Source organism: Trachinotus anak, unplaced genomic scaffold (assembly GCF_046630095.1).
Source record: "Trachinotus anak isolate AG129_WGS33_773 ecotype Australia unplaced genomic scaffold, CSIRO_AGI_Tana_v1 ptg000012l, whole genome shotgun sequence".
NCBI lineage: Eukaryota > Metazoa > Chordata > Actinopteri > Carangiformes > Carangidae > Trachinotus > Trachinotus anak.
The window spans coordinates 19,468,605-19,483,538 of record NW_027273863.1 but is presented as its reverse complement, the minus strand read 5'-3'; the positions used below and the strand labels follow the sequence as shown (position 1 = coordinate 19,483,538).

Below are 14,934 nucleotides of genomic sequence, written 5' to 3'. Positions count from 1 at the left end.
AAAAGGACTATGTATCATTTAATGTCATATATTGTCACTCTCACAGGATACTTTATGAGGTAGAACATAATGCAGTCTAACACAACAGCTCCACCATGAATTATACTCTAAAGAAGCTTGTAAATTTCAAGTTTTTGCTGACAGTCTAAAATGTGATCATGGGTGGTTGTGTTGTACTGGACTTTCAAATATTTTGCCTGACGTACGTAACATTAGAAACAGCCTTCAATATAATGGTCATAACACCCCAGTAATAAACATGAAGTAGAATTATTGCCCCTCTGACAGTGTCAACTAAACAACCAGTTCTCCAACCTGAACAGCAATACATGTGTTTTTTTTCCAAACGATGATACGACTGATTTGATCCATGGAAGTGTTTGGCTGAAATAGTACCCCTACGACGGCAGGCACAGCAGACCTTGGTTGTCATAGTTAATAATAAACACATGGATTGTACTGAAAGCAGCTTCCCTACTTTTGTTGCCATGGTTACTATGATAACGGTCATGGCTTGGTTAGGTTTAGGGAAAGAGTTGGGTTAAATTAAGTACTTCCTTAACATTAGATGATCTTTGTTGTCACGGTTATAATAATAACAATGCGGTTAACTTTGTCAAATGGTCATGGATAATAGAAACAACATAAACTGCTACTTTCACATGGGAATCGAACACTGCTCTCCTGGGTCGTATGCCTGTGTTTTGTTGACCCATCCATCCACCACAACCTCCTCCTTGAGTTGTTTTTTGGTAATAATGGCTTTACTAAACTATACTCCCATTTTAAGTATAAGAACTTCTCTTTATTTCATTCATTTTATTTATTAGAGTTATATACAGGATAACATATTGTGTTTTTTGTGATTGAAAATTTGATTCAGAGCATTAAACTCTTTGTGACATGGTGAGGACAAAATGCTGCCATCCTGAAAAGGAAGGAGGAATTTACAATGCACAATGTTTGAGAATATGAATTACTGATTAAAAAAGCAGAGAACAAGAAGCAGACATCGTAACAGTCTGTTGCATGCTGTATTGACAGCTGTACTTGTCAATTGCTGTCAAATCCACTGATATTTAGACCAATAAATGTTTCTCAGACAAATAACATCCAAAACTGTTTTTAGATATCTTGCGAACAATCTAACACATCCTGCTCCCTCTATGTCTTTTTTATTGCATTTTCCCAGATTCATTCAAATGTGTCCTTTATTTCGTAAATTGCCTGCACTTAGGGTTCCAAAAGCAGATATCTCCAGTAAACACATCACATTAATATTCTTACTGAAGCTTCGATGCATTGGCTGTCCTGAATTTCAAAGAACGAAAAAACAGCAATGAGAAAGGGGCAAATTAATGCCTCAATTTCTCAGAAACACCATACGTGAGAATTTTAGAAGTGTGGTCACGAATCACAAATGACCCACGAAGAATGAACAGCAGGAGATGCTGATTCACTCAGAGACAATTGGAGTGGACATGAAGGCTGTTGAAGGATGACACTTTGGCTGCTGGAGTGACTGAACCTGAAAGACTCCCCGATGCCATCTAATCTGCCTGGTTCCTCACCCTCATTCACATCATCAATGAAAACTATTAATACAAATATAAAAGGCCAGTGGCCTTTTGAAGCCAGCCGGATTCAGATTTACAGCTTTTACGGGACTCTAAAGGATATTTGGTCATTTTGGCATGCTGGTTTGTCTATTTAATGTAGCTTTTGGCATTAAACACTAATTTTGTGGTGCCTGGTGTCAATGTAGCTAAATGTATCCTCTGTAATCAAAGGATTTTAGTGGCCAAACATGAAAACATGGGGAGGGGATGTGAAACTTTGCTTTAGGTCAGACAGAGCGCACTTGCATCAGATGAACTGGCATCACAGGAATACCTGACTTGAGACCCGACTGGGGACTTAACGATTCAGATCCATGTTTCCTCTGGTTAGTTGGGTTTGGGTCAGGTCCCATTCTATTGTCATGGTTCTGTTTAACATTTATTATGTAATGTTTAACAATAACTGGCTGGAACCAAGACAAACCTGCTGTGATCAGATGGATGCATTTTACCAACTTTCTTGGCAAGGAGGATGGATTATATGGACCACGGCCAGGCACAGGAGAGAAAAGTTTTGTTTTGAAGTTTCTTGGTTCTGCAAGGGCCCCGGTCCCAGCTTTCAAGTAACAGACTGGTCTGCCTTGGTCCCGCATTAAATTTAGCTTTTTTGCACACTATCACATGCTGGAGAGACGATTATCTCAAAGTGAGACAGGTTGGAGCTAAGATTCATGCTGCACAGCTGGTGGACAGTCGATCTAGCTGTTGAGTGAGGTATGCTCAGTCTCTTTAAAATCTGTCTAAGCCAGTATCTGCACAGTTTTACTACTTCAACTAAAGGCTCTCATCATCATTTTTATTTTGTTAGTTTGATGACCAGATTGTTGAAACCTACTTCCTACTTTCAAAAACACATCCATAAATAAGTTAAAGCTGTGTTTGAAATTACTCCCTATTCACTATAAAGTGTTTTTTACCATATGTTCTCCACCATTTTATTTGAGTCTCTCCGAGTGTATACATTTATCCACTACAAAGTTCCTTTAATAATTAGTTTTATTTTCTTTAACGATTACCCAATGCAATGCTTCACATTTCATAGAGGCAAAAATTACTCTCATGTGACACTACACTTTACTGCTCATTATTGAGTAAATTATCAAGTGTCCTTGAAATCCTTGAAAATGGCACTTTTATCTCCTTGTATTTGTGTTTAAGATGACATACTCTCACCATGTAATTCCTTTTTATTTGTTGCACTTAGCATGCTGGATTGTCAGGTGAACAAATTCATGCAACCCCTCAGTAATTTACGTTCTGTTTCACTGTTCTACTGTTTTGTCGTTATTGGTTTTATGGCATGCTATTTTTCCCCATTACCTTTGCTGCTGCAACAACATCATTTCCCCACAGGGATCAATAAATTTTCAGGTTATCTTTGTTTCAGATATACACAGGCATCGATGAGAAAATGAAAATTCATTTGTCTGCCTGCCAAATAAACGCAACACTCAAAGCTGCAGGCCTGCTCAAAATTTCCTCACAGAGTCGAGCTTGGATGTCTGCAACAAAACAAATCGTCTCCTCTGCATTCATGAGCAACTAACTCTTCTTTTTTTTGTATTTTTAACCTGTCAGCAGTGATGTAGTATGCTAATATTCTGATTTTACAGTGTATGATAAAACTATAATAAACACTGTATGGGGTTATGATGGATGTTGTGTTTCAGGTTGAGACTCTCAGACTTGTTTTTGCTTTTCCTCTATCTGCCAGCCTGTGATGGAGGGATTTTCTCTGCTTCTCTCCCTCTCTCTCTCTCTCTCTTACAACAAAGGTTCGATTGGCCATACTTTGCTCCTGTTTGCAGCTAGGTATCGATCACCTTGATAGACCCTCTATTCCATCCTCCAAGCTTCTCTCTCCCTCATTCTCCTCACTTCCCTCCTTCACCCTTTTCCAACCATTTCTCTCTCTCAGACCCCACTTTGATAAGCATTGTGAATGGCGTGCCATCATCGGTACAGACTAACTCTTGAATCAATAGGCAAGTGCAGATTCTCGGCAGCCTATTTACCACAGAGATGGTGGAGAATAGCAATGCTAAGAGATGAAAACCAGTGGGGGAGAGAGACTGAGTGGTGGCAGAGATGGAGAAGGCATCAAACATTAAGAATGTTATATGTTGTTGATGAAATGTTACTCACTTATTTTGTGTATTTATTTACAATTATAAAGGATGTTCAACTTAGTTAGTGACAGCGAGATAAAGAAAGACAAGGAAGGTGAATGTATTCTGGTTCGTCAGACACTCAAAAAAAATAGACCTGAAAATTTTAATTTTAGCTGTTTACTTACCGGTCTTGCCAAGAGCTTCAGCCATTGTTGTGTTTAAATTACAAGAGGTTATAAAATGTCCTCTGAGCAGCTATACTTCTGGGCAGACTGGAGGCTTAATTATTGGAAATTGGTATTGGAAATTGATTAGATAGTTTGGCTGGACTGGGGCTAGCTAGTTAGCATGCTAGCTCCAATAGAACAAAATAAGTAACAGAAATAGAAGCGAAACAAGCCTTAACTTAAGGGTTGCTTTGCACAGATCTTGATGAGAAAGTTTGATGCTGAACTTGCAACATTTAAGTAAACAGCTGTTAATGTAAACATATACCAATAGAAAAACTTAAAAATAGCTCCTTTGATTGTAATGAAGGGAAATCTTAATGATACAGCTTACAAATTGTATTTTCAGCAAAAAAGTTCTTCTGACTTTGTGACAGTTTGGGGAAGGTGATAATATCGCTGTGCAATGCCAGCTCCATAAGTAAAAGGTTTTACCAGTTTGATGTGGAAGAATCTGGCTCGCCTGCACAGAGCCCTGACCTCAACCCCATCCAGCACCTCTGGGAGCCAGGCTTCATCACACACCTCACTAATGCTCCTCTGGCTGAATGGAAGCAAATCCCTCCAGCCAGGTTCCAAAATCTTTGGAAAGCCTTCCCAGAGGAGTGGAGGCTGTTACAACAACACAAATGCCCATGGATTTGGAATGTGGTTCGTAAAACTGCAGTTCAAGCTGACATCTACATTGGAACAACAAGAAAGAAGAAGCATTCTATTTTACGTGCCTTGCAGCAGAACTAAATGACCGAAACAACTGCAGCAAGGAAATAAGGTGAAAGCTAGTGATAGCACGCAAACAAAATTCTGGAACATCTGTAGCAATAGATCTGTGCGCATTGGAACCAAGATACACCAGCTCAAGAGTCTCGTCGGGCCAGTAACATTGTATGGCTTTGAGATATGGAGCCTTAAAGTTGGTGATGAACAAAAATGGTGGATTCTACAGATACCATACACTGAAAGGAAATCCAACAATTTCATCCTAGGAAAGACTGCCACAAACCCAATACTTCCAGAAACTATTATCTAAAAGAAACGTGGCTATTTCGGACATGTCTCAAGAACTGATGACACTGGAATGCGTTGTTCCTGAAGGCAAAGCAGAAGGAAGACGCTCCCGAGGCACATGATGATGATGCAGGGTTCTTGTGTGATACTTTTTTCAAAACTCCACATATCTTAGGCTGTGTACTGTGAGATGATTCTCATTCTGTTTTCATAAATTTCTGGGTTGGAAACTGATACCATTACTTGTGATCACCTGAAACTTTGATTTAAATTGCAGAAAGTTTCAACTGTACTCACATCAGCGACCCCAGCCTCCAGGATGCTGAGCTTGGTTTCCTTCTCCAAAGCCACTTTCTGCTGAACTACAGTAAGAAAAGAACACAGAAAAAACAACAATCATCAATGAACTGAGAATGTCACACACAGATTTTTTTAAGGTTCTGAAAGAAATAATATCAGATATTTTCTCAACCTGCATCTATAGAAGCAGACACAGGAAGCTCAGGCCTGGTAAAGGAAGCTAAATTAGGTCAGTTTTAAAGCAAACAACAATCTATACAGAACAAAATAGACAATCACATAAAACTAGTTGATACGCTTAGCAGACAAAACAGAACCAACTTTTCTCTTCAACATCTTGTATAATGCACTTTACACTGGATAAACTTTAAAATTTGATTAATTCCTGGTGCTTACAATAACATGCAGTATGCAACCATGTGTGTACAGTAGGTACCATTAATCAATGGCACAAATTCCACCAAACCAGCATTGAAACTCAGCGCTTGACTGATCCACAGAAAATCAATGTGTCGTCCTTCCTCCTGAGCTTTAAACACACAACGTATATACAGCAGAACCAGAACCTCCTTCATCCAAAGGCCTCAGAAATGCAGTTTGTTTCAAGCAGTGAAACAGCTTTATCTTTGAGGTTATCATGTGAGCACTACTTCAGTTAAAATCACACTGTAAAGCTGGTAAATGGTCAAACTGGCTTTTGAGTGCAATTTCAACCATTTTATGAAGCTTTAGTTAAAGTTCAGTTAGACAGATATTTTCTTTCATGTTTTCATCCACTGGTGAATTTCTGCTCTTTGTTCCCACTCCAACATTTCTAAATCCACATCACTGCAGCTATCCTTTGAATAGAGATACCTAGCCAACACTGACCTTCAGATTTTAGCAGACAGGTGGAGGGTGAAGGTGGCAATGTCATTGGAGTTATCATGTGAGCGCTAATTTAGCACACACAAATGTTTGCAAACACAAATGTTTGCTAAATTAGACCAACAATACGTCCACAGGGCTTGACAATAAATGCCGCCGTTGCAGAACCAAATGAGCTATTACTGTAGCATATCTTCACTTTATGAAATATGAATTTTTAACCTGACCTGCCGCCGGGCAAATATTACAACAAATTTCCACACAAATAGAATTAAATCCTTCAAAGAGCTCTATTTTTTCATCACCTTAAAGGGGAAACAAATGGAGGGCTACAATTGAAATTCATGGTGGAGCACATATTAAACCCAGAACAAAATGTTATGAAATTTGAAAAAAAAAAAAAAGAGCTACATAATTACATTCACTTTGCTTTGCATCTGAATACACCGGTGTGGAGACAGACAGTGGGTCTCCTTTGTTGACACACCAGGCAGATGAAGGATATGCAAATAGTGAGCCTTGACTCTGCTGAAGTCCTCCTAATTCACCACCAGCCTTTATAATTAGTCTTTCACTCTGTCAGACCTTAATTCTCCAGTCAATTTATGGTATGTGTTGTGTAACCACAGACCTTGACCCTTGTTTAAATGAGTAGCTCTGTACAACAATGAAAACCACATCATTCACCAACTGGCAAAGAAACACAAACCTCTCCAGTATCTACAACATAGCAAAACTTAGGGTGGAGATATTAAAGGCCCCATAGTTTACACTTTACCAGTATTTTTATTTGAAATGTTGAAATCCACGAGACGATATATTTGTGGTTTTAAGAACCAAAAACCATCTGAGAACCAAAAACCATCAGCCAATCAGAAAAGAGACTATGAGCCTCTCTTCTGATTGGCTGAACAGATTTCAGGGAAACACTCAGAGAAACCCAATCCTGCAAGGTTGGATGATGGGTACAGGTGGGCGGGGCTTGGGGCATGGTTGAGAGCAGTGACTGTTTTGTTGTGACATCACAAAGTTACTGATGGCTTGTTTTAAGGCTCAGGGTCTGAGTACAGGCTGTGTGCATTTCTCTGTGGACTGAGGCTTTGATACTTTCACAGTATTAATATAGAACCTAGACCTGCTTTATCATCAAAGAACACATGGACATCTACCTTTATACTATATGAGACCTTCAAGTGTGTGCATGTCTTGGTTATCGTGTGTTGCATTTCAAGTGTGTTGTGTGATGGTAGGTATTCATTCAGTATGATAAATAGACACATCCAGGTTGCTTACACTGTAATAAGTGAAGAGTTACTGTAGGAGCTGCCTGGTCGTTGTCCAGGCTCCAGACAGAGACATATGAACATCTCACTGGCGATAGCCAAGTGGGCTGACACGTCTTAATAGTGCTGTCAGCGGGCAGCGACTGCAGGCTCAGCTCCCTTCCGTGAGAAATAGGGGCTGAAGTGGCTGAATTGGTTTGTCAGCGTCGGCTCTTCATACGTTCATTGAGCAGCATCTGAATGGACTTCTGGTTCAGTATTACACATGTCTCATGGAGGCCTCTGTTGCCTCTCATTTGAGTTCTTCAGACGCTTTAACACACTGATGTTTCAGGTTCTCTCAGTCACTCGTCAAATGTTTGGTTCAGAGTGGTTCAGCCCACAGAGAGGAGCACAGCAGCTGTATGTGATTATCATTTGGAGACTGCATTAACTGATTTACTTTTACTTGCAGTAACATGACTTGCAGTTTTTTGAAGACTTTACCCACATTATTCTACACTTTGTGCTGGTTACTTGATGTTAATGACACCCTTACATCTATTTGACTGAGTATTGAACAAAGAAATGTACCCCTTACACTGCACTAAATTACAAGAAAGTGAGTCTTAAGTGGTGCACAGAGAAGGTACATTTCACCTTATCCACCATGATCCAGAGCTGTGTACATTTGGCTTTGTGTCCAAGCATAACAGGTGGCCGCTGGGTTATGTACTGGCTACTTGCTGGTTGTCCAGTGGCTGATGTACCAATAGTTGTGGCTAGAATTTACTTTGCCCCTGCCAGTAAATCCACTGATTCCACTGAAATCAAGAGACTACCATCCAAAACATTGCTTTGTGACTGGTGCTGGTTTGATGTCGTCCTTTGTCTGGTCTCTAGAGCACATTCGTTTGGCTGTGTGTGCGCTTTCAGACTGAGTTTTTCTGGTGAGGCAGTAATTACTGTAACAACACTGCAATGCAGTGTACCTGGGAAACCTCCAAATAGCTAAAATTTAGGCAGATCACATTCCACCATGGGAAAGGACCACAAACACCAATCATTTATTTTTTTTAAATGTGTAGATAGTTTTAAGCTGATGTCATGCTGCCCTTAAATGCAGACCTGTCTGTTTTACTTTCTTTGTCAGACATCACATCTTGATCTGAAAACCTTCATTTTGAGGAGAGATGATGAGGAGGAGGTGGGGAGTTGGTGGATTGTTCAGTAGTTTGTTTTGCAGCCTCTGAAGCCATAAGCTCTGTCCTCTCAAAGTAAATCATTTATTATTGCAGCTTTTCATTTTAGAGATAAAATCAGTTTTATTTGTTTCAATCTGATGCTGCCAATCCTTTTGTTAGTGCCAGTTCTTTGAAACTTGGGTCCTGTCACTTATTTTGAATGAATGCTGTGGTGGTGCCAATGCATTGATTTCCCCAAAATGTTTTAAAGGATTAATTAGGTTCAAATGAAACATGGCAGAGATGGTAAACAACAGGCAACTTTGGGACCGGACTCAGTGAAACAACTAAAGAGTTTGTTGCCTAAAGTGCTTTTGGTAATTGTTGAGGCAAACCAAACCTATTTGAGCTGCATCTGCAGGGAACAAGCAGTTGACAAGCTCAGCGCCCCCTCCCCAAACCTCCCCCCACACGCACACACACACACACACACACACACACAGCCACCTACATACACACACATTTAATTCCTGATACAGGAATTAAATGTGTGTAAAAAGCCTGATATACCCAAACACAAATAAACATGAAAGTGTTCAACATGGTTTTCGTTGGGAGGGAATCAGAAAACTCTGTAGCAACATGGACGCCCGTCTGGTTCCCCAGAGTGACTTGCCACACGGCCAGCGAGCATGACTACATCACAGGCGGCAAGCTCCCTCTAATTAGCCGACAAGTCTTTGGACCTCCCAACACCGCGGCGCTGCGGCCTCTCTCCCATATGTAGCCAAAAGCTATCCGGACCATCCATTGCTCTCCTCTCCTGCAGACTACAAATGAGTCCAAGTCGGATGAGAGCAGTGCTCGTGAGCAGGCAAGCTGAGGTGCCTCATTTGTACCCCCGCAAGCTTTCTCTCCAAAACCCAAATTGGATCCATTTTTAAGAAGCTGCAATGGGCTGGGTGTCGTGATCAGACCCGCTGGCGACTTTACTTTTAGCCTGACTGGCAGCGCAGTGTGAAAATAAGCCGTAATGTGACAAAATGGGAATGAAGCAGCGATGGACTGCAGACAGAGAGCGAGCTGAGGGGAAATGATCTATACTCAGATTATTCTATTTTTTCCATTTTGAGAATATTCCATCTTCCATTGTCCCTCTCAGATACATTTGAACTGTGGGGAAAAAACTGGGCCTGAAGGAAGTAACGAGGACCAAATCTCATTTCTACAAAAGGGGCCCCTTTATTTTCCCTCCAAAACACACAGAGGCGCTTCATTTGTCACCCGGGCCGCCCCTGTCCTGAATTTTGCTTTATGTTAACTCAATGTATCTGAGGCGCCTAGAGGGAAACACAGCGAGTGCCGGGGATTCAGAAATGCTTCATTTTTCACTGTTGACAAAAGGGAAAGGCCCAGGCTGGCTCCTCGAGTCCCCGGACCAACGGAATAGATGCTTTTGCAGCACCAAGAGGTCGTTATTTCAACCACTAACCACCCCCACCCACCCAATGCCCATACCTCTCTCTCACCCTCCCGGGTACATTTCAGGAATCGTATAATGAGAAGAAAACAACAGCCATCCTTCAAAACTGAAGGCAGCAAGAGCAGTGCAGCACCATCACTGCAGTGACACAGTACAGGGATGTAATCACATTAGTTGGATCATAAGAGCGACGATCCCTGAGCAAATTAAAATATATCGCTGGCTGGTTTTACTCTGTCCCAGCAAGACCTGCTCCAGTGCCCCAAACCATCAGTGAATGTCTCACAGATGATAAAAAAAATGTTGCAGCTCCTTAAAAAAAGGAAACACAAAATCTAAATAAAAAAAGTCAATGGAAAAAAAAAATTACTGCTGATTGTAAAGCCAGGGGACAAATGATCTTAATATGAACACAAACTTTTATGTATTGAATCTGAGATAAGACAGTGTGTTCAGACAGACATCGAAAACAAAGGAATTAATTTTGAATAGACACAAAGGAATTAAACTGCGCGTTTAACAAATGTGCATCACTTTAACAGGCTGCATGTTCTGCAGGTTCACTGTCGACAACATAAGATGAGCACCTCCAGTAAAAGAGCAGATGCAGTCCCACCTATGTTATCAATACAGACAACAAAACAGTAGATTATCGTTATTCATTTATTATTATTTTTTATTTTATAGTTCATTTTTAATTTGTACTTTTTATAGCATAGTATTATTTTACACTTTACTTATTTAATATAAAATCAATAAATACAAACAAAATAAAAGGGTATGAGTGACATATCATTTCTTGTCAAACCCACTGCATCATTTTAAGCGATAAATGACGAACATGCTGAGCAGAGTTTAACCCCTAAAACACAGACATGTCTAACTGTTTGTAAATGAACTCTTCATCTCATAATCAACGTCACAAGTCATGAATATTTGTGTCAAAAGAGATTTGCCTGTCGTTTTTTCAAAAGCGTCTTAATTAGATATGGTTTCACTCTCACTTGCATTAATTAGATTTCAGATATCAACTTTTCAGGCTTCAATCTGTTCCTTGTTGATCCCCCCCACCCCTCACCCCCCTACCCCAGGGTGTTATTGCCTGCAGTAATCTAGGATGGAGTATGAACTAGCAGCAATGGCTTGGGTTGTGTGTGGATGAGGGAGGGGGTTGTGGGTGTGGTATGAGGGTCCATGAAGACAATGCCATGTGTAATTAAATTCAAAAGCAGGGGGCCGAAATGGCATCCAGGGCCACCTGGGGGACGAGAGATCATTAAGGGAGGAGAGAAAGAGACAGCAAGAGAGAGAGATGTGAGGACTGAGAGAAAAGAGGAGAAGAGAGGGTGACAGACAGATGGGGGAGACAAGAATGGGAGAGAGTGAAAGACAGAAAGAGAAGGGGTGAGAAAAGAGGAGGAGGAGGAGGTGAGAGAAAAGGACTGATGATGTGGACAGAAAAAAGGAAGAAAGAACAAGGAAGGAGATTAAGGTAGAGAAAAAGGAAACAGGGAGACAAGGAGACAAGAAAAGAGAAGGGAATGGGACAAAAATAGAGAAGAGGGGAGGAAAAAATGAAAGGAAAGAGACAGAGAGAAAACAAGAAAGAGGGAATATGACGAAAAACTTTTTTCCAGTACCAGCTAGAAGAGGATCAACAATATCAACATGCTAAATCACGTAGCTAAAGGAAGTTAGCTCTTAATTTTTCAATCAATATCTTGTGATCACTGTGGTCCTGAGATAAGATAAGGGTAAATATTTTGTTTGCTGGTCCGATAAAAGTTCAGGTTCAAACCCAGATGTAGACATTTTAGTCCCAACCAGCCATGAATCCATCCAGAATCTTTACATGCAATCTGATGCAAAAAATACAACATTAAATACAGTTGATGTGAAACTGTACAAGTGACTTAAATCTGCAAAACATCCCAGATACCTCAACTGTATTTTTGTTTCTTTAAAGAGGAAACTTTAAGAAGTCATTTAGCAACATTATCATCCCATTGGAGTGTTTGTGTCCATCTATGACAGAAAGTTCAATATTCACTCTCCTTTTAACTCTGGTTTGGTCTCCACTGACACCTGAGAAAAAATTATGGATTTTCAATTGCAAAATATTCTTCTTTTTTTTTTGTACCAGCTAGTTGTGAACTTTGTCTGCTGTTTGCTGCTGGTCTGGTGGTGAACTGTGGGTTTATCAGAGCTTTTGTGTTAACCACAGCTGCCTGCTGCTGTGAGACTGAACCACACAGTAAATGTGAGTCAAAAGAGGCTAAAGGGCCTTATGTCGTCTCTGTAGATTCGTAACTATGACTAATACCTTTTAGTTCATTGTCAGTATAAAAGAAATTGATTTGTGAAGCACTAAAATACCTTAAAGTTGACTGTAGCTGCCAGATTACTAAATGATCCAATGATTCACCTTCAAAAGATTTTACCTTCAAACTTTAAAGGTCCCATGTTGTATAAAGGTAGATGTCCATGTGTTTTTGGATTATAAAGCAGGTCTAGGTTCTATATTAATACTGTGAAAGTACCAAGGCTTCAGTCCACAGAGAAATGCACACAGCCTGTGTTCAGGCTCAGAGCCTCTCTTCTTGGTTCACTGACATGTTGTTATTAGAGCTCCAGAGAGAAGCCTGAGAGAGATGTAAAACTACACTGAGATGGTTTTTGGTTCTTAAAACCACAAATATATCTTCTTATGGATATCAACACTTAAAATAAAATACAGGAAAAAATCTATTTAATGTAACAATAAAAGTAAAAAAATAAAAATGTTCTGCTGTTTATAATTTCTTCAAAAAAATCAATCTGAACTTTCATCTTAAAATAGCATGACATCACCTCTTTATTACCATATAGTTAACACCGGGTTTATCGAGTCCACCTCTTTGATAGGGGGATGTTTGGTTGAATTCAGGCATTATCCAGTTACAATTACACAACAACCATAATGTGTTTGTTTACCTTGTTGTGTTGAGCACTGTTCACTGCATTAATTGATGACATTTAGCGCTTCGCTTCTGCTCCGTTTGATTCATTCACATTTTAAAAGGCAGGTATTAAACACCTCTATTAGTTTACATAAACAATTCATTAAGCTGATATGACACTGGGGACCCCAGCAGGAAAACATATCCCAACCACCCACAACAATTAATGACCTCGCATCAGCCAATGCCTCGCTGCGCTGCTACAGAAAACCCTGTTCCAAAAACAAGCGTTCATTAGCAGATCACCACTCACACTATGAAATACAGACCCATATAAATCAGCTACCTTTCTTTTTTCTACATTTACACAGTACACAGCCACTCTTCTACTGGAGCAGTTGGGAAGTGTGTAAAAGAGATTTTTCTTTCTGAGAGGAAATTGTCATAAAAACTAATATTCCCCAAGTGCAGGTGACCTTTGAGAAATTGAGTCCTGAGTCATAAAAGCCCATACTCCACAAATGGAACTGACCTCCAGTATGTGGGGAAGAATGAAATAAAACCCTGTTCTGGCTCCAAAACTGTGATAACAAACTGGATTTGTTCAAATTTTGCCTCCAGTTGCTGCTTTTCCCCACACTGCTATGTCCTCTCTCCTCTCTCCTCTATCTCTTAGTCAGTAGACTCATAACTTCTCTCCACTCAGTTCTCTCATCATCACTCTGTCTCCTCCCATCCTTCCTTGCATCTCCTCTCACATCTCCCTACTCTTCTGAGTGTTCTCTCATTGCACTTCTTTCTACATCAACATGTTTGTTTGGATGATATACAATGAAAAGGTTTTATATCGTATCCTTTAACAGGTGACAGTAATATTCCTCATTACATGACTTTAGCTTTCTTAAAAATAACTACTCATGTACACATTTCCAATGACGGGTTGTGTAACCTTCTCCTCCCACTGAGTATCAAACTTGCACAATTTTTTGTTACAATATCTAAAGTTAAACAACCACTGTGACTCTGACACAAAGCTGTTTTCACAACCTTAAGCAGGCAGTCAGCTTTATCAGAACTGCTTGTTTGTTGTTCAGATAACCTCCCCCCACATCTTTCCTGCATCAGATTGGGGGGACCTGTATCCAACCATTTCTGTAACTTTCTAAAACTGACAGTCTGATCCACACCCACTTCTTCCTGTGGTGGAACCAGGGCTTTTTTTTTCATTCTTTACACAGCTATTTCTGTCACTTTCCACATGAACAAGTGGATACAACACTATCAAAGAATTCGAGGGAGGACAACCGGAAAATGTGAGACTGTCCTTACCCCAAAACAAGACTTTTCCCTAAACCTTACCAAGTTGTTTTTATACCTAAACCTAATCAAACCATGACCTTTTCATAAGCTTAATCACATAATTATAATTTTTGCCATGATGACAAACCCGAGGGTCAGGATGAATAACCTATAAGGTCATTCAGGTTGGAAAACATGTGCTCTTATCTCCATATTTCAACAATACAACGTCTCCCTCTCACTCTTTTCCCCCCTGCTGTGAGTGTTGCAAATCAGACCAGCTATGAACACTTTTGTTTCCTGACACTTCTTTTTACGCATAACCCAACCTTTACTCCTCATAACCATCACCAATGTGCTATTTTCACCACAATCGCAATCTTTAAGCTCTTGTCTACACAGGAGTTTCAAACTGTTTTTCAGTCAATTAAAATGGTTATAACTTCTAACTTGTGTGATATCTTTACACTTTAAGTCCATTTTCAATATTGCGCCTGAACACATGCTATGTAGATGCTCACTGAGGACTGAAGCTGCTGCTGAAACTGCTTTCACTGCAGAGCCTGTGTAGACACTGAGTTTCCTTCACAAAGCATAGAGCCTAAACTTTACCACTTCTTAACCAGAGAGGTGGC

At 40.1% G+C, this 14,934-nt stretch overlaps 1 protein-coding gene across 4 annotated transcripts in view; it reads right to left on the bottom strand.

Annotated features, from left to right (window-relative positions):
* Positions 1 to 14,934, bottom strand: part of LOC139628518 (receptor-type tyrosine-protein phosphatase N2-like) — a 221,637-nt gene that overhangs the window by 94,930 nt on the left and 111,773 nt on the right. For all 4 annotated transcript variants that reach the window (XM_071490233.1, XM_071490236.1, XM_071490237.1 and 1 more), the window contains one exon: positions 5,263 to 5,327. In XM_071490233.1, the coding sequence (XP_071346334.1) occupies positions 5,263 to 5,327 (65 nt within the window). The remainder of the gene's footprint in view (positions 1 to 5,262; positions 5,328 to 14,934) is intronic.